The sequence below is a fragment of the Monoraphidium neglectum genome (assembly GCF_000611645.1).
Source record: "Monoraphidium neglectum strain SAG 48.87 unplaced genomic scaffold scaffold00184, whole genome shotgun sequence".
In the NCBI taxonomy this organism is placed as follows: Eukaryota; Viridiplantae; Chlorophyta; class Chlorophyceae; order Sphaeropleales; family Selenastraceae; genus Monoraphidium; species Monoraphidium neglectum.
Genome location: NW_014013444.1, coordinates 1 through 18,880, shown reverse-complemented (window position 1 = coordinate 18,880; position 18,880 = coordinate 1). Strand labels below are relative to the sequence as shown.

Sequence of the window (18,880 nt, the reverse complement as noted above, 5' to 3'; positions counted from 1 at the left end):
CGTGTGTGTGTGTGTGTGTGTGTGCGCGCGCGCGTGCGTGCGTGTGCGTGCGCATACGTGGGTGCGTGCATGCGTGCATGCGTGCATGCGCACGTGTGTGTGCGTGCGTGTGTGCGTGCGTGCGCTTGCGTGTATTTGTACGTGTATGCCTGTGCGTGCATGTGTGCGATCCTGCGTGCATGCTGGCACCTAGCGGTGAAACACCCTTAACTTCAGCCACCTCAGCTGCTCTGACCTGAACCTTGCCCCGCAATGGTCCAAGCTACAATTGTCCCGCCCCTCCCGGCAGGTATGGCTGGCTGGTGCTGGCCGTCGAGCTGGTGGGCGTCACTGCGGTGCTGCCCTACGGCCTGCTGCTGGTCCTGCACACCGCCAGCGCGCACACCCCGGGGCTGCCGCCGGACAACGGCCGCTGGCTGCTGCCACCAGAGAAGCACTTTTCGGTGCATGTCCTTGTGCCATGCTACAAGGTGAATAATAGTGCATGAGGCGGTATTGTCTGTCATGATTCAAAACCTTTGACCGCACTCACTGATGTGCACCCCCCTTGGCCTGGTTTTGATGCTCATCATGCACTGTCCAACAAACACGCTCTTGCTCCAAATCCCATCCCCACACCAGCAATGGCGAACAAGACTCCTGGCCCAGCCACCAGCATCTGTCAACACATCCCCATTTGCACACCCTTGGGACACCTGAGCTTGTTGTGATTTTGACTGCCCGACTCCCGCACTTCTCACCATTGGCGCGTCCGCCCTCTGATGGCGTGCCCCTGAACTCACAGGAGAGCGTAGCCACTGTGGCGGCTACCCTGAAGGGTGCCTTGGACGCGCACCTGCCCCCCGGCTGCCGCCGCACGGTGTACCTTTGGTGAGGGGGAACAGGACAATGCGATGTGTCGGGGCAAGCAATAATGACAAATATTGAGCACTCACCATCGAGGTTTGCTTGTGCTCGAGATTGCCGCATCGTACTTGTGCTGCGGAATTCTGTGTTGTTTGGCCTGCCGCCAGCACCTTCCGCCTCTCATCGCTCCGCGCGACCTCCACCCCCTTGCTCGCATTGTCTGCACATGATCCTTCCCTCGTCCTGCGGCCGCAGCGATGACGGGAAGGACCCGCAAAAAGAGGAGCTGGTGGCTGCGCTGGGGCCGGAGGCGCGGTGCGCTTGGCCCGCGTCGGGGCGGGCTTGCCAGGGACTCAAGAGTATGATGCGACACAATTCGCAAATCCACGTCAAGGGGGATGTGCATGATATTAGCGTGCAAAAAGATGCAGGGCGCAGGTGATTTGAGGCGCTTGAAACATGCTGATTGACTGACTCACCAGCACGCCTCCTGCTCGCACTCTCCACGCCCCTGTTGCCTTTCCAGGTACATCACTGGCCGCGAGCGCGCCCAGGGGGAGATCAACGGCAAGAGCGCCAACCTCAACAACGCTCTGCGCAACGTGATCTTCGAGGGGCGCGCTGCGGCCGACATCCCCCAGTCCGAAGTGGTCGTGGTTTTTGACGCCGACATGGTGGCAAAACGCAACTTCTTTTGCAAGGCAGGTGCATACTTGGGCCCAGTCTGTCCTATCAATTTCGCATGTGGTTGTGCAGCTGAGATTGGGTATCAAACTCAAATTCTTATCATCAAATGACGTCGACAGCAGGGCCAGGGTGGATCCTGGCGGCTGGTTGCTCTCAAGGGATCAGGGTTCAAGGCCAAAGCTGCGTGCCCAGTGCAAGTCGCTGCAGGCCTTGCGTTGCCCTGCTTGCTTGCCATGACTTTCACCGCTTTTGCCGCCCCTCCCTCCCATGCCAACCCCGGCCGTCCAGGTACTGGAGGTGCTCTGGGATGACCAGGTGGCGCTCTGCCTCACACCCCAGGCCTTCACCAATGCGCCAACCGACACAGACGTGGGTGCCGACCCCCCTGGCAACACCACTCACGCAGGCTGCCAGCCGTCTTGCCGCCGCCGCCTTGCCGCCATTGAGGATTCGACGTACCCTCGCGTGCCAACCGCGCTGCCCCTTGATCCAGCATCGATCACATGGTTACATTGGCCCAATAGCGCGCAATCAACCGCGCCGGCAGGTGTTCAACAACTCCAACGCGCAGTTCTGGGAGCTAGTTCTGCCGGGCTGCGACGCGCTTGGCTACGTCGCCTGCACTGGCACCAACTTCTGCATCCGCGCGGCTGCCCTGGCGGCGGTGGGCTGGTTTCCAGAGTACACAATCACTGAGGGTGGGTGGGGAGACAACGTGGGCACTAGCGGGCCCGGGTGCACGAGGGTGCGCAGGGGCGGGATGGGGGCGGCAACCTCGGCAAGTTGGGTGGTAGTTTTCCCCTGGAAGCACAGACGCGTGTTTGTATTGTCTCTGTCTGAGCTCGATGGATTCTTCTTGAGAGACAAGCGCATGCGGGTGGCTCAGGAGGGGCGGAGCCAAGCTCCTGATGCACCCTGACGCGCCATCAGCAGGCAGCCGTGCACCTGTCGTCCCTCCCTCGCCATTGACCCCAGAACAGCAATGCGCTCCTTGCCCACGTCGTAACCTACGCCGCAAATCATCAACTATTCACTGCTAGATTACGCCCTCTCCATGGAGCTGAAAGCTGCTGGGTTCAGTGGGCGCTACCTGCCTGAGTACCTGGCAGTCGGGGAGGCGCCTGAGGAGGCGCGCAACATATTCAGGCAGCGCTCCCGATGGTGCAAAGGGCACATGCAGGTGCACATGGAGAGGGGGGACGCAGCTGAGCAGCGCAGCACGGGCGGCATCTGGGCGTCTCCTGTCTGATGGAGTGCTTGGGCGGGGCTCCAGCTGTTCGTGTTGCACTTGTGTCGCAACAACTTGTGAAGGCCAAAGCCGCTTCTTATCGACAGTGCAGAGGCTACGTTGTGTCGGGAGTGCTGTGCAGTAAATCTTTGAGGGTATTACGCAGTACCACCGTCCTCCAAATCCCAAACACACGCACACGGACCTTGCTGTACCCCACATTCATCCCTCGCAGGTGCTGTTCAGCCGCCGCTGCCCACTGTTTCGCCGCGGGCTGTCCCCCCTCCATCGCCTGCTCTACACCAACGGCACCTGGTCATACTTCGCAAACGTGGCCACATCCGTCATATTTGGCCTCATCCCATTCAACTCCCTCGTCCTGGGCCTGCACCCCTGCACCTTCAGCGTCCACTTTGCGGCCGCGAGCATGCTGCACCTGGTGACGGGGCAGCTTCTCACCGGCTTCTGCAGGGAGCCGGGGCAGATGCGGTCCATGTGGCTGGCGGCGGTGTCGAACCACGTCCTATGCTTCACCTTCCTTAAGGCAATCGTCAACACCCTCCTGTGAGTTAGGGAGTGGCTTGGTTGCTTGCGTGCTGCAACCCTGTGGCCAGGCTCAGATCTAGATTCAAATCTTGACCGCTGGTACAAGCCACTGTGCTGCTTGCAGGGGCTCGCAGGCCCGTGTACCCCTCACTCTAGGCACAGGATGCGATTAGCTCAGGCTTGTGAGGTAGCAAGAGGATGTTCTCTGCGCGTCAATGCTGCATCAGCTCGCCCGCCGGCCCCTGCCATGACCTCGCAAAAGTGAGCGGCCGCTAAAGGAGCTCTGCGCGCGGCCCTAAATGCTATGCCAACGTTGCAGCTCCCAGATGGGCCTCAAGGGTCGTTCTGGATTCAAGGCAACAGACAAGAAGGCGCCACCCCCGGGAGTGGCCCGGCTGGTCATCCAAGACGCCCTCGAGCGCCTGCGCGCCTTTAGCGTGGCGGCCGGCACCCTCCTCGGCCGCGCGGTCCACGGCGCCACCAGGACCCTGACCCTGCGCCGCCGCGGCGGCCAGAGTGGGACGGACCCACCGGCGCCCGCGTGGCCGCCGGGCGGCGGCGGGATGGCGGGACTCCTGCCGTCCCCGCGATTTGGAACTGCAAGGACCGCGACGGCGGCGCTGCGCGCTGCTGGGTCGACCGTTGGCCCCGACGGCTCCTGCGTCGTCACCGCGCGCCAGGTGACCGTTGCAGTCGACAAGGGCGCGACAACGTCCACTCTCTTCCGGGGCGACGGGGCGCCCCACGGCGGCTCGGAGGACGGTGGAGCACACGGCAAGCAGGGACGCTTTGCCTGGCTGCGGGCAAATCTGGACACGATGGGCGGCGTGCTGGACCCCTGGTGGCTCCTGACGAGCCTGGCGGTCAGCGTGTTTGCGCTGGTCGCCGGCGCGTACCAGGCGGCACGGCCGGGCGGCGCGCTGAACGCCTGGAGGGCCGAGACGCTCCTGCAGGTGGGTTGCGGGTGCTGGAAGTCCTGGGGACGGAGTAGGGTGTGGCGTGGAGGCGCTGGCTGCGGGAGGCTGGGGAGTGGCAGACAGGTGGCGTTCTGGCTGCTTGCACAGAGCAGCGGCAAGGATGTGACAGCTCAGCTGCCTAGCTTGTCATTCACTTTTCTCTGAACCCTTGAAAGCCATCTGCAAAAGTTAGTAGCCCTTCCTGAAACATCCCCCCGTCTTGGATGTCATCCATTGAAATCCATTTCTTCGCTGTGCCCGCGGTTGTACTGAGGCATCCCCTTGAATCCCCGCCCATGCGCATCCCCAGGCCCTAGCCGCGGGCCACCTCGACGCCTTCCAGCTCCTGGCGCTCTGCTGGGCCGCCTACAACGCCCTCCCCCCTGCGCTCTTCTTCGTCTACATCTGCTCGCGCGGCCGCCCCCTCCGCTGGGCCGTCGCCGCCGCGCACGCCGCCAGCGCCCTGCTGGCGGCCGCGGCGGTTGTCTGCCTGTGGCTGCTCATTCCGAACTTCTACAGCCTAACCGCCGCCATGCCGCCCGTCGCCGGCTTCCTTGACGCCATGCGCGCCGCCGGGCCCCTGCCCCTTGAGGCTGCGGCCGCCTACCCCTGGCTGGACGCGGTACTGCCGTCCGACGGCGGCTTGGGGGACGTCGTTCCTGGCGGCTTCTACTCTGACGGCGCGACGTTCATCAAGTCCACGCTGCCGCAGGCGTGGGCGGTCGCGCTGATAGCGTGGGGCCTGGTGGAGTTCCCACGCGGCTACCAAAAAGTGGGTTGTGGGCAGGGACTGGCTTGGGGTGCGGGTGTGGGTGCGAGTGTGAGCGGATGGTGAATGTCGGCGTTGGTACCGTGCGGGTTCGGTTGCGGGCTAGCAGGGGTTTCGCAAGTGGAGTTTTTGCGGGTGCAAGATCGCAGAGCCGTTGGGAGGCGCCAGGGTTTTGCCGCAAATTTCGTCATCTGCGTTGGGATTCTGGAGTCGCTGTCCAGGTCGATGCACCAAGGTCTCACGCATATGATGACGTTGAGGCTCTCACTGCAACAGTCACTCACTCAATGCACAGCTCCCCGGCCTCCCCCCCCCCCCTTTGCCACCCAACACTTGCAGGCGGGCATCACGCTCCGAGTGGAGTCCACCCTGCGTTTCGGGGTTGACTACCTCATGGCCTGCCACGACCCCAACCAAGGGACCCTGGTGGTGCAGGTGGGTGAAAATAATTGGCAGCACCTCTGCTTTGCCGAAGGGCGGGTCGGTAATGAATTCGGGGCAGGCGCAGAAATCTGTTGCGGGGATGGGAGTGATGGAGTCTTGGTTGGGGGTGTGGTGGGCGGGCTTGCAGTGCCAGGGAAGGAAGTGTGTTTGGGGCCCTTGTGCAACTTCAGTCAAACCTGCACTGTGTGGCTGGAGTCATGGCCCAAGCAGTTGGTTCGGGCTGCCCTCTCGCTGTGCGCAAAAGCACGGTTGGCCTGCTGGTTGCATCACTGATCTGTCTGCCGCTGATTGCTGCCGCTGCACTGCTGGTGCCTGCCGCCATGCAATGTGGCTGCCGCACAGGTAGGAGACCCTGCAGACTATGCAGTCGGCACAAACAGCAGCTGGGGCGGACTGGACAACCGCCCAGGCAACAGGTGGGCCGCCTCAGCACAGGGCAAAGCTAACACAAAGAGTTTCGGACCGCTTTGCTTGCGCCGCATGCTGCCTTGGCGCACGCCCCCATCCCTCACTGCTCCCCTGTCCCCAATTCAACACACGTCCTTTACACACGAAGAGCAGACTGTATGATTTGCTGAACCAGCCCCATCCTCATCCTCTTGAAATGCAGGCCGCCCTACAGAATAAGCAATTCAAGCCTCGGCGGCGCCGAAGTTGCTGCGTCCGCCGCCGCGGCCCTCGCTGCCGCCTCCGTTGCGCTGCGCCCAAGCGACCCTGTTTACGCCGCCCGCACCCTCGCGCGCGCTGGGCAGCTGCTCGCCCTCGCGCGGCAGCTGCGCGTGCGCAGCAACGCGACGTACTGCGCCGTCCTGGACTGCTCGGCGGGCGGGCCGTCTGCTGGGGCCGGCGGCGGCGGCGGCAGTGGTGTCAGAGGCGCCTACCCGTCTTCCAGCGTGGACGATGACCTGGCATGGGCGTCGGCCTGGTTGTACAAGGCAACTGGTGAGGGTTTGCAGGGGGGTGGACGACGGAGACAAGGGGGAAAGACTGAGCCAGCAAACAAGGCCAGGCCAAGAGCGTGGTGTCCATTCCATTCCACACGCATGGTCAGGCCTGACTGTCGGGTGGGTGCTTGGTGCTAGCTGTTCTCGTTTGCTCCCGCCTGTGTTGCTGGCGGTGGCCTCAAAAGTGCCATCGAGGTGTCTGAGCCTCTGCCGGCCACCCCTCTTAGCATTGTACTGGAAAACACACAGATTTGATTGCGCATTCCTGTGTGCCCCCCCCCAAATGACAATCCGCAGGGGACCCTGAACACCTGGCTGATGCGCAGGCCTCCCTGAAACTCCACTGGCAGCGTGAGGCCGCCTGGGGCAGCGCCGCATACTACTCCACGAGCTATGACAGCGGGCCCGCCTTCGGCGCTGCCGTGCTGCTCGCGGGTGCAGTGCCGCGGGCGGAGCGACGTGATTTCCAGCGACCAATATTGCTGCTGCTCCGCGGCTGGATGCTGGGAAAGGTGGGCGCACCCGATATTGGCAGATCCAGGGTTTAGGGTTTCGGTTTTAGGGTATGGGACGGCCCACGTCGAGGGGCATGTCTCATCGAAGCGGGGCGGCGATGCAACAGTGTGGTTCAGGAAGTGCATTCTGTTGGGCTGTCCATGAGCAGTTTGAGCGGTCACATGTCCAGTGCTCAGCAACCTGAGCAGCTATGCGGCCGTTTGTGCCATCCTGCCGCCTGCCTGCTGCCAAAGCACACAAAACGCCTCCTTGCATGCGCCGCAGAACGAGTTTGCAGACGTGACGCAGTTGACGCCGCGCGGGCTGCGCTGGATGGGGCCCGAACCGCTGCCCAGCGCCGCGGGGCAGGCGATGCTGGCGCTGCTGGCCGCGCGAGGCGGTGCGGAGGGCCTCGAGCTGGAGCAGCGGCTGCAGACGAACGTGCGGTGCTTTGCCCACGGACAGGTAATGTCAGACCCCCTCCAGCAAAGCGAATGCAGTCAAATGCAGTCGCTTGCAACTCGGGCGTTGGTGCACTGCGGTGAACCAAGCATGCATAGCATTAACGCTTGCCCGCGTTGCTTGAACTGCCTGCCACGCTTACCAGGTTTATTGGTTGCTTGCATGCATGTGCACAAGAGGTTGTGCTACTCACAGCCAGCCCCAAAGCGGCGTGCCGGTTTGGCACTGCTCAACACAGTCCGCCGCCGCTTTCTTGCCTGCCGTTGTCACCTGTCAGATCACCTATATCCTTGGCGGATCCACGGGCCCTGAGCGCTCCTTCATCGCCGGGGTTGGAACGGCGCCGCCCACGCGCCCCCAGCACCGCCTGGCCGCCTGCCCAGACAGCGGCGGCGCACCCTGCAACATCGCGGCTCCAGAGCCGAATCCGCACGCATTGACAGGTGTGTCAGTCATCCGCAGGGGTCGGTGGTGAAGGGCGTGGACGTTGGATTATTGCTGCAAGGTATGGCCTTCTGTCTGATCTTGGGGTAGAAGCTTTTATGCTCAACACTTTTGACAGTGTACCGGCTTTGATGCTGCACACCGGCTTTGATGCTGCACGCGCAGGCGCCCTAGTGGTCGGCCCCGACGCGCGGGACGCATTTTCGGACGACAGGTCCAGCCCCCAGAGCCGCGTGGGGCTGCACTACAACGCGCCACTGCTGGGGGCGCTGGCTGGCCTCGTGCACATGGGGGTGGCGGCGGGCCACTGCCAAGGTGGCCGCGGGTTTGTGCAGTCAGAGGCGCTGCCATATGCGCCTTGAAGCACTGCAGTTGACTGCTTGATGGACAACTGCTGGTATCCGAACACCTTCAAGCACTGGAGTTGAGTTTATGTGGGTGACCACACATTCATGTGACAAACACATAATTGTTCATCAGTGATGCTGTGATTGTTTTCATCGCTTGCTTCCTTGTCAAATGCGCCATGATGCGACTTCCTTAAAGCTTCTGTGAGTTGATCCACTCGGGTGATGTTGAAAGAGGACTCAATGAGAAAGGAAATTCCAGCTAGCCGCTGCAGCTGTGCTTGATAAAAAACCGTCCGTCGGCCTTGGAATGGCACATGGGTCTGGTGATTACTATTCATAGGGATAAGTAGGGATGAAAACGATGAGCACAGAACCCAAAGGAAGAGAGCTGGATGACAAGAACCAAACCACCTGCCTCAAAACCAAAGATGTACAACATCCCAAACAAACGGACGACCTGGGCGGGGGCGCCCAGGCGCCCCACAGCAAACAAGCAGGCCGCGGCGCGCGCCGCGGGTATCGTTCAGGCGTCCCCGCTCTTGACATACTGCGTGTGCGCCTTGTCGATCCCCGCTACCCGCCGGTACACGATCACCAGCGCCGCCACCGCCACGACCCCGATGCTCGCGAGGCACACCAGCGCCACCCAGCCCGTGACCGTGACCGCGCTGCCCTGCCGCTTATAGGGGTCCACAAGCACCCCCTCGAGCCCTGCTGCGCGCTGCATGTCTGCGAGCCGCGCCACCAACGCGTTTGCCGACTCTGGATAGCGCAGGTATACCCGGCTGTCCTTGGGGGCCGCGACCAGCACCAGTGCCTTGCATTGCGGCGCGAGGGGCTTGCCCTCGACCAGCGCCTTGCTGAGGCAGTGGCCGGCGACGCCGATCGTGAACACGCCGCCGGGGCGGGTGGCGGTGCTCTGGCGCCGGGGGCGCGGGGAGGGTGGGGGGCGCGCTCACGTGAGTGTTCCAGTTGTTGTTGACATGACGGGCGGGAGCGTGGTGGAGCGGCACACTAGAGACACGCATGGAGGCGCGAGCGGGATGGCGCTCGTAACTACGGGCGCAGGGGCGCCAGCCGCAACCCCCCCCCCCAAAACCCGTGCACACACGACAACACTCCCACATCCACGTCCAGACAACCACACACACACACACACACACACACACACACACACACACAAACACATCCCAATCAACATATCAGCCCCCACCTTGGGGCAGAAGCCCTGGACGTCGGCGTCGCACACAGTGGTGAGGGGGGACCCTGAGGCGTAGTCCCACAGGGCGAACCGCACGGCACGGCTCAACTCAGCCTGCGGGTGGTGCACGCATGCGTGTTTGTGTGTGTGTGTGTGTGTGTGTGTGTGTGTTTAGGGGGACGGCCGGGCGCAGGGTATGCCAGTCTTGGAAGATTGGCAGCTGCCGGAAAGAGAGCGAAGGGGCGCTCATGCAACAACACCATCACGGACGAGCACAGGGCCGTTTCAAAGAAATTGCCGAACATCGGCGTGGGAGAGCCCCAGGGGCGCAGGGGCAGTCTTCCCCTGCTGTTGGCGCTCCGCAACGCCGTTTCCTGCTAGGCAGGTGCAGGCGGATTCAACTAGGGCCGGTGGAAGTTGGTCCGGGGCTGACGCAACCTGCCTGGCACATGTTGTTTGCCTCATCGAACTTCTGGATGAGGCACTTGAGCACCGCGGCTGTGCCGCGCAGCTTGGTCTTGGCCTCCTCACAGAGATGGTCCACCTGGGGGGCAGGGCGGCGGTTGGCAGCGGTTGGCGGTGGTTGGGGGCGGTTGGTGCCCTGAAGGTGAGAGCTTCTGCGCAGGGGCAGTGCATGCATGGTTATGTGTTTGGAAGAACAAAAAAGAGCGGCTCAAGGTGATGTATCTGGAGACCTGCCAGAAGCGAACTCGACATTATGCAGCGCAACGCAGAACGACCTGCACGAGCGGCCGCCCATAAACGCAGCCCTAGGCGTCCCGTGTGGCTGCGTACGACGCCCACCCGGGCCCTAGCCACCTGAAAACAGCGCCCCCACCTGACGCCTGGGACGCCAACGGCACGCCAGCATCCCCCACGACCCTCCATCCCCAGGGCGCACGCAGCCGGCCAGCAAGCCACTGAAAACTTGAAACCTACACGCTTGCCACACATATGCCCAAATGCAGCCAATAGACCACCCCACTCGCCCGCAATTCAAGAGGACCCCAAAGCCACCCCTCCAACTCAGAAAAGCAGCCAAAAAGCGCTCACCTCGTCGGCGCAGCTGTCCATGATGCCGGAATCAAACCTGTAGTCGTTCTTCACAACCTCGGACCTGGCGTGCAGCTCCTCTCGGCAGTCGGCGCCGAAATTCGGCTTGCCCATTGCCTCCATGAGGCACTTGATGACGCGCGCCCTGCCGGGGCGCACGTCGCGGCAGAAGACGCTGCGCTCCTCGCTGCAAACCTGTGTGTGCACACGCACGAACGAAGATGAGTGTGTGTGTGTGTGTGTGTGTGTGTGTGTGTGTGTGTGTGTGCGTGCATGCAGACCGAATCAGCTTCGAGTGCAGTGTCAATGCCCAAATGCCATCCCAGAATGCCAAACAAGCAGAGACAAGGTGCACAGCAATCGCACCCCCTTTCACGCCCCACCTTGGCCAGCTGTGGCCTCATTCACCCCCCGCCCACAAACCTTGGCCAGCTTTGGCCTCAGCCGGATGTCCCGGTACTCCACGGCCGCCAGCTTGTTCTCCTCCGCCCGGCAGGCCTCGCTGATGAAGTTCAGCTGGTGGCGCAGGCACGCATGCACCCGGCCCTCGCCTGCAGGCCGCGGGAGGGGTGCGCGGCGATGCGTTCAGGGCGCGGGGGGGTCGTGAGCGGGCGTGAGGCGGCTGGACGGTGCATGCCGCGCTTGCTCGCAACAAAGCGCGGTTGCATTCGGCATGTCGCGCTCATGTGGCGGGTCCCAGTGCATCAGCCCCACGCGTCCGTGCAAATGCAACTCATGCGGCACGGGACACGGTCGATCGCGTGCCATGAACATTCAGGATGTAACCAGATTCCTGCTCACCCGGCTCCACGTCTTTGCAGTACTTCTCCACGTCCTGCCTGCAGGCCTCGGCCAGGATGACGTCATTCCTGAAGTCGCTGACCTCCATCAGCTGGTAGTAGAATATCTCCTGCCGCGGTCGAGGGGTTGGTTGGGGTCTGTTGAACGGGCGCCGTCGCTCGTTTGAAGGCGTGATGGTGTCGTGTGGTTGTGTGAGGCTATTGGGGTACAACAGCCCGGCATGATGATGATTTGCAGAAGAACTTGTCGCATTCATCCTGGCAGTGTGGGCCGCTGAGCAACCGCCCTGGAAGCGCAGGATGGGCATCCCAAGAGGGCAGCTGAGCGACCGTGCCTAGCCTGCAAGCTCAACGCCCAGCTACAGGCGAGGCGGGCCCGTGTTCAAGGCGTGCAGGTGAGGTGATGGAGCGCGAGTGTGCCGCCGCCGGCCGCACCTCCTGGCAGGCCTGGCTGGTGATGTTGTCCTGCTTTTCTGAGAGGCAGTGCAGCACGACGCCACCGCAGGGCTGGCTGCTGCTCGTGGAGCACAGGCCAGAGCACAGTGCGGTGATGTCCTGCAGGGTGTGTGTATGTGTGTGTGTGTTGGGGTGGGGGAGGGGGCGCGATGAGAAAGACAGGCACACAAATAAGGCGGCCGCGGCGCGCGTGCATCCTTCAGCGTCGTGCGCGCATAGTTGCGGCTGAATCCATGGCAAAGAATTAGGCCCCACTAGGCCCTCGGCCCTTTAATTCACGTCCAAATGTGGCCGAAAAAGGCAGTGAGGCAGATGCGGGAGCCCGCCGCGCGCACACCTGCTCGCAGGCGTGGTTAAGCCGCCAGTTGAGGCGGTAGTCCGTCGCCGCGCGGTTCAAACCGCGGTTCACCTCATCTTTGCACTCCCTGGGATGATGTAATGCAAGGAGTTAAAGGCTCAACAAGCCCCGCACATAGCTGGTTTCTGGCAAAAACAATAATGGTGCTTGGGTTTTGGGGTGGAAGATTGCATACCCTGGGGACTCAGCCGAGGAGCAGGCTGCGGCAAACAGTCGGCGCATTGCAGGGCTGGCGCCGCGCCGACGCTGGCCGCGCAAGGCCGGTCGGGCGCGGCCGGCAGCCCGCCGCCGCCTCTCATGGGTTGCATGCACCAGCAGCCCCTGCGCACGGGGCCACCAGACACCTGCTCCTCCGCACCGCACAAGCAACCCCCACTTCAAACTCCCCCTGAAAACCGGTCCCAGATTCAACCAAACAACCTGAACCCACTTGCTCATGTCCTCGTGATCCAGCTTGCTCTGCAGGCAGCGGATCACGCGCGCGTGGCCGTGCGGCACGTTGGGGCAAAAGGTGGAGACCTCCCAGGCGCAGGCCTTGCGCATTGGGTACTTGAAGTCGATGTCCTCCGCCATCTTGACCTGTTAGTGTGTGTGTGTGTGTGCGTGAGCGTGTGTGTGTGTATATGTGTGTGTTGGGTGGTGGGTGCGTTGGAGGGGCGGTGCAGCACGGTTGTGCTGCCAAGATATACGTTGCCTAGGACAAGGTTTTGTCGGCTGCCCTGGTATGAGGGTCTGGAGGCGGTGGGGACGACTGTGGGAACGCCTGCGTCTAAGCGACGCCATCAGGGTTCGACCCGGCTGCCAAGGGACGTTGTCGCAGCTGCCGACCCCTCGCATGCGCATGCGCATGCCTAGCCGCGGCTGTGCGGCTGAGCTTTCAGTGTCAATGCGAGCTTGGCCGCGAAGCATCGACCTCGAAACTTCGCAATGACAAGGGCTTTGAAACAGGCGAAAGCCACGTACTCGGCCAGCTTCCAGGCACGGCAGGAGGCTCCTCCTTCTCCAGGTGCAAGCTCCGGCCCCCCAAAAACACCCCCCCAACCCCCCCAAAAACGCCCTCAAAATGTATCTTATTACCCCCACCCCCCAACGCTCCCTTTCACCGCACCTCTTGGTCAAACAGCGCCGCCACACAATCCCCCCCCCACACACACGCACACATACAGTAACACACACACGCACACGCATGCACACACACACACAAACACACGCACGCGCGCGCGCGCGCACACACACACAAACGAACCTCGTGGTCAAACAAAGCCAAAACAAAATCCCCCCCCCACGCGCACCTCATGGTCAAACAGCGCCGCCGTGCACTGCTTCGACAGGACGCCGCGGTTCTCCTGGAGGCACCTGATGACGCGCGCGGAACCCTGGGGGCGACGACGCGCACGCGGACGTGGAAGGCGGGTGACCAAAGCGGCCGAGATCGAGGAGAAGTCAAATACACTGAGGAGATGGGAAGATCAGACAGCCCGTATGTCATGCGGCGGCACGAGCGTCGGAACACCAGGTCCTCATCGGCCGCCGTGTCGCACTGAAAGATCGCATGTACGCGCTCACGCCGGCCCCGCCGCTGCGCCTTACACATCACTATCACAAGGCGTGTCATCGTCACAAGGCGGGCGCGTGCGGGGCTGTGCAAACCCACCGGCTGGACGTCGTTGCAGAACGTCTTGCGGTCCTCCACACACGCGTTGGCCAGGACGTCGTCGAAGCGAATGTCCCTGGCGGCGCGCTTCATCTTGCGGTGGACCTTGTCGCGGCATTCCTGGGACTTGAGCTCGTCCTTGAAGGTCTGGGGAGGGGGTTGTGGTCGCGTGGGTTTGAGGGGCGGGAGGGGGGTTGAGCTGAGTGGGCGTATGTGCTTGTAAGAGCAACTGCAATCGTAAGAGCAACGATGAGCGAATGCGATAATGTTGGTGTGAATGTGTGTAAGAGAGTGTGTGTATAACAGCGTGCGTGTGAAAGAGTGTGAGTGTGTGTGTGCGCGCGTGTGTGCATGAGCATGCATCAGTGTGGGGGTGCTTTTTGAAGGAAGCAGAGGCGAGCAGCGCGAGAGAGGGCGATATTTAAGCGTGTGCCCAGATCGCCAGGCAGCCGAGTGGTTGGACTGCCGGTCTGCCCAGTAGTCGGACTGCCATTCCACAAAGTGGACGGATTGCTCAGTCCAACCAGTGGTCAGACTGCCGCTTCAAAAAGTGTTTGGGCTGCCAATAGGCCAAGCATCCAATCGGGTCACATCAAACAACCCCAGGCTTGCCGCAAAGACAGGCCAGCCGCCCTCCTCACAACCGGGCCCCCCCAGGGCCCAATCCCGCACGCCTCAAAAGCCGGCCGCCAGCCCCAGACACCAACACGCGTGGCGGCAATACCATGAAGCGCCACTTCTCGTCGTGACAGCCGTCCTCGTGCAAACCTCACGCTGCGCCCACCTGCAGGCAGTTAATGGCTGTCTGGCGCTTCTTCTCGTCCTTGAGGTCGTCAGCAGTGGTGGAGCAGGTGGTCTGGAGGTCCTGCTCGCACGCCTCCTGCATGCCAGTGTCGAGCCTGGGCCGTGGCGGCGGGCAGGGGCGGCGGTCAGGGGTGGCGATGAGGCGCGGTGCGATATGCTTTTGGGGGAAATCGAAATCGTGAGGCTGCCGCAAAAGCCCACATTTGCCAAGCCTGTGAAATGTGCGGGCTCGGGCGCAGGCGAAGTGGCCCCCACCCTCACAGAAACTCCAGCCTGACGGGCCCCCACCGCCCTCCAACCGCCCTCCGACCGCCCTGCAACCGGCCCTCAACCGCTCTCCAATCGCTCTCCAGACGCTGCTCCGTACCTGAAATCCGAGACTCTCTTGGCAATGACTGTCTCGAGGTCCTTCTTGCAGCCTGGGCTGAACCCCGCCTCATCCATTGAGTCCTCTAGGCACTCCTGGTGTGGCACGTGTAGTGTTTTGCAGATACATAAGTGTGTGTGTGTGATGTGGGGTAGGTGTGTGTGTGAGAATGTGTGAGTATGTGTGTGCACACCTGATTGTGTGTGTGTGTGTGGGTGTGCGTGTGTGTAAGTGTGTGCGTGCGCGCTCGTGTGCATGTACGTGTGTGTGTCTCGGTGTCAGACTGCACTGTCTGCACACACTCCCACGGTGCCATCGCGCCCGACCTGCCAAATTGCACCTACAACTCCGAGCCCCTTGCTTTGCACACCTTATGCTACCCACCCGCCCACCTGCACGCGCATGTGCCCGGGCTCCACGTCCTTGCAAAACTTCTTTTGGTCGTTGACGCAGCGCTTGAACAGTCGCAAGCTCAGGCGGATGTCGTCAGAGGCCTTTGGGGTGTGTGTGTGTGTGTGTGTGTATGTGTGCACGCACGTGTGTGTGTCTGACGCAATGACTGGCACACTTGCAGCTGGGTGAAGGCTTGAGCCAGCTTGCATGCGGCTACTGGCTGGCGAACAGCCCGTCAACAAGAGCGCGTCTGCCATGCACAAGGGGCCGCCCGCCGTTGGGGCGGCTGCCGGCCCCTGCAGCTCCGCCCCCGTCCCCCCTCTCATGCAGCCGCACATGGACACATGGACGCCGGGGCGCCGCTGCGGCACGCCAAGTCTGCGACTCTTACGGCCGGTCCAAACCGTGACAAACGCACCTCCTTTTGGAAGCGCATGACCTCCTCGAGGCACGCCCATCCCAGCTGCTTGCTGTTGTCCGCCTGCGGCACGCGACGAGTCGGCCACAGGAGGATGCAGGCCCTGGGTGCATTGGCCCGCCTGCTTCCGCGAACCTCCTCCGCTTCAGCACCCGGGCAGCAGCTGCCCGTCCACGTGCCCTGCGGCAGCTGTTGCGCTGCGCCGCCCCGCACGCTGTGCTGAGGCGCCAGCGGTGGTCCTGCTGCCATCACACACGCGCTGCCCCTCAAAACTCTCCCGTCCACGCTAGATGCTGGCGCAGTTGAAATGACCTGGAAATGACCTTCCAACCCACCCGCGTCCCAGGCAGGCCATCAACCCCACCGACGTCCCCTTCACGCTGTTAAAACCCCTCCCGCGCCCCAGATAGGTCGCGCAAACCCACCAGGCAGTCCAGCTCGCGCCCATCCCCCGGGTCCACGTTGGCGCAGTGCTCCCGCACCGCCGCGTCGCAGGTGGCAAACAGCCGCGCGTCGAAGCGGTAGTCGTTCGCGGCCTTGAGGGGCGCACAGGAGGGGTTGGGGTTGTGGTGCGTGCGCAGGGTCAGGGGCGGGCACAGAGCCATGCAAGGGGTTGGCACTTGGCAGGTGTGCAATGCCCTTGTGCGCCAGTGCTGCTCTGCAACAGCCAATAGCGATTCCACAGGCTGCGGGGTGATCATGGGCGACCTCGGTCGGCCCAGCGCCGGCCGCATGCCCACCTCGAGCTGCGTCCGCAGCACCTCCTTCTGGCAGGAGGGCGACAGCTTGCGGCTGTTTGTCCTGCAATACACGCGGGGCACCAGCACCAGGAAGGCCGTTCAAGGCAGTCAGACCCCCGGGCAAGGCTGCCAGTAGAGCTGGAATGAACTGCCAGTGCGTATTTTTGTAAGTGCCATGCTGCCTCGGCTTGAACGCCGCATTGGTATGCCTTCGGCCCCCGAGCCAAACCCTGCGGCCGCAGAATAACCACTGCAAGCAAGCGCGCTCGCGGCAGGCGGAGCAGCTTTTGTTCCGCCTGTCGTGTTCGCCCAGCTGCAGCCGTCAGCCAGCCTCCAGGAGCAAGTCGGCGCCCCAAAACCTGCTTTCGTGTGCCGTTGACTGCTGCTCTATCGCCAAGGGCGCCGGCCGCACGCCTTGCTCCGGCTGTTGCTGCCCCTCGGAACGCACCTGAGGCATGCCACGACGCTTCCAGGGGTCGAAGTGTCAGAGGAAGACTGGCAGACCTTCGCCACATCATCCTTGCAGGCCCGCGCTGTGCGCGGCGCGTGCAATGGGATCGAATGATTACGCCGTTGTCGCGCGTCCAAGGCTGGCGCTTACCGCAGGACCTCGATGCGCCGCCACGACCCCGCAGCGCCATCCGCTGCAGCTGATTTCAGCAGGCTTGTACAGCGGCACGCGCGACGCTGCTGCCCAAGGCCCGTGAAGCGATGCGGCCCACCCTGCACTTACCGAGCGCAGGGTCCTTGTTGATGTTCTGGCTGCGAGCGATCTTGTACTTGGCCACATCCTCCATGCAGCCCGAGGACACCATGCGGCCCGCCACGTTGCCCTTCTTCTCCGCCTGCAGCCGCTTGCTGAGGCACGCGGCCAACCTCCCGTCGCCAGCCTTCAGGTCCTTGCAGAACGCCGCCGCGTCGGGCTTGCAGGCCCCTGCGCGGCAAGGCGACATGGAGGTGTGAGACCTGCCATCATCACCTACGGAGTGATGAGAGGCCATAGACGCCATGCACAGGCACAGCATGCTTCCCGTGAGAAGTGCCCCATACGGCACCCACCCGAAGGCAGCACATCCCCGATGCCGTTCGGGAGTTCCGCCTCCCCAGCTGTAGGTATTATTTTAGACTTGAGCTGCTGCTTCATGGCCTTGAGCTTGGGGGCTGAAGCTGTCGTTGCGTTGGAAGCAGCAGGTGCACTGCTGCTCTCCGCTGCACTGCCTCCCGCGACCAGCAGCAGCGCCAGCAGCACCACCATTCTCGACGAGGTTAATCGTCTGCCGGCTGTGCGATCCATCCTACCAGTCAACGGCTGCCTGGGCCCGCGGGCTGGTGGGGAGCGGGTGCACAGTCTGAGAACGGTCTGGCCTGTGCCTTATGTCCAGCAGAGCATGGCATCATGCTGGTAAATTATAGGGGCCGTTTGCTCGTGAACCAACTCGGGCTGAACCTGGTCTGAACAGCCCCGGTGCGGCACCGGAGTGCGGACTCGTGACACACTCTGACTGCCCGCTGCACACGCTCGTGACCCTGCCGCTGTCCCGGGCATTAGCCCAGCGCGGGCACAGAAGTTTCCGTTTTTCTTTTAGCCCAACCTGATCTTATGCCACAACAGTTCAACAGCTCAGAATGAACAGGCGTTGATCGGACGCGGTCTGCCCTGGACTGCAGAGGCGGATCACAAACTGTTGCCGGTCAGCCCAGTGCACGACTAACAAGCGTGCAAGAACCAAGCCGGCGCTTCCTCCAAAGTGAAACCTTTGCTATGATCCATTTACAAAGTAGCGGCAAAGCACGCGCGCACTCTTAGACACGCGCACCCCATCGGCCACAGAAAATTCCAGTACCTTTACACACAGCGCACACCCGAGCGCAAGCAGCGCGCCGAAGCAGCGCGCCGCGCCCCTCACTGCAAGTAGTCGCGGGGGTCGCACACCCGGCCTGCGAGCGCGCTGGCTGCGGCGGTGAAGGGAGACGCCAGGTAGATCTGGGGGGGGCAGCAACGGCGAGCATGGCCGCGGACGAGTCAGTCGTTGGGAGAAGGGGGATTTGCAAGGTATGCGCTCGACAGCACGAGTTGAGAACAAGTCCTCCAGCTGCAGCGCCCCGGCCAGCTCGGAGAGCGCATGGCACCCTCTGCGTGCGAGGCGCTGCCGCGGCGGCCCTGGCCCTGTGTGTGCGCACCTGGCCCTCCTTGTGCCCCATGCGGCCGGGGAAGTTCCGGTTGGTGGTCGACACGCACACCTGCCGTGGGCGATGCGAAGGCAGGCAGTCGTAGGAGTCAGCGGATGGCGTCATCGCAGCATCACCATGAGTGCCGCCGCATGCAGCGGGCCTGCTGCGTGCATCCCCCAACAGCGCGTAGTCCGCGGGCCCCAAGCAGCCGTGGACAGTCCACACAGCCGGCCGGCACTCTGAAGCCCGGTACCTCCACGTCGCACCCCCGCAACAGGACCCCACCCGTGCTG

General features: G+C 62.8%; 3 protein-coding genes across 3 annotated transcripts in view; 1 reads left to right on the top strand and 2 right to left on the bottom strand.

Moving 5' to 3' along the window:
- Nucleotides 1–8,183, top strand: part of MNEG_1768 (hypothetical protein) — a gene marked incomplete at both ends in the record, with an annotated part of 10,270 nt that extends 2,087 nt beyond the window's left edge. Inside the window, 15 exons of the mRNA XM_014049755.1 lie at nt 290–470; nt 785–870; nt 1,102–1,161; nt 1,373–1,493; nt 2,081–2,278; nt 2,997–3,325; nt 3,627–4,260; nt 4,574–5,035; nt 5,372–5,467; nt 5,819–5,892; nt 6,087–6,418; nt 6,718–6,932; nt 7,201–7,380; nt 7,655–7,820; nt 7,987–8,183. Of these exons, the coding sequence (XP_013905209.1) occupies nt 290–470; nt 785–870; nt 1,102–1,161; nt 1,373–1,493; nt 2,081–2,278; nt 2,997–3,325; nt 3,627–4,260; nt 4,574–5,035; nt 5,372–5,467; nt 5,819–5,892; nt 6,087–6,418; nt 6,718–6,932; nt 7,201–7,380; nt 7,655–7,820; nt 7,987–8,183 (3,331 nt within the window). The remainder of the gene's footprint in view (nt 1–289; nt 471–784; nt 871–1,101; nt 1,162–1,372; nt 1,494–2,080; nt 2,279–2,996; nt 3,326–3,626; nt 4,261–4,573; nt 5,036–5,371; nt 5,468–5,818; nt 5,893–6,086; nt 6,419–6,717; nt 6,933–7,200; nt 7,381–7,654; nt 7,821–7,986) is intronic.
- Nucleotides 8,184–8,694: 511 nt separating this feature from the next.
- Nucleotides 8,695–17,670, bottom strand: MNEG_1767 (Golgi apparatus protein; the record flags this gene model as incomplete). The annotated part of the gene is made up of 19 exons (XM_014049754.1): nt 8,695–9,090; nt 9,385–9,486; nt 9,806–9,916; nt 10,426–10,620; nt 10,849–10,976; nt 11,227–11,335; nt 11,661–11,780; nt 12,019–12,106; nt 12,470–12,618; nt 13,332–13,415; nt 13,694–13,840; nt 14,478–14,592; nt 15,249–15,358; nt 15,676–15,738; nt 16,101–16,211; nt 16,416–16,476; nt 16,864–16,948; nt 17,149–17,349; nt 17,475–17,670. 19 exons carry the CDS (start codon nt 17,668–17,670, stop codon nt 8,695–8,697), a joined length of 2,571 nt encoding a protein of 856 aa, XP_013905208.1.
- Nucleotides 17,671–18,318: 648 nt separating this feature from the next.
- On the bottom strand, nt 18,319–18,710 carry MNEG_1766 (hypothetical protein; the record flags this gene model as incomplete). The annotated part of the gene is made up of 2 exons (XM_014049753.1): nt 18,319–18,399; nt 18,597–18,710. The coding sequence occupies 2 exons, from the start codon at nt 18,708–18,710 to the stop codon at nt 18,319–18,321; spliced, it is 195 nt and encodes a 64-aa protein (XP_013905207.1).
- Nucleotides 18,711–18,880: the final 170 nt, after the last annotated feature.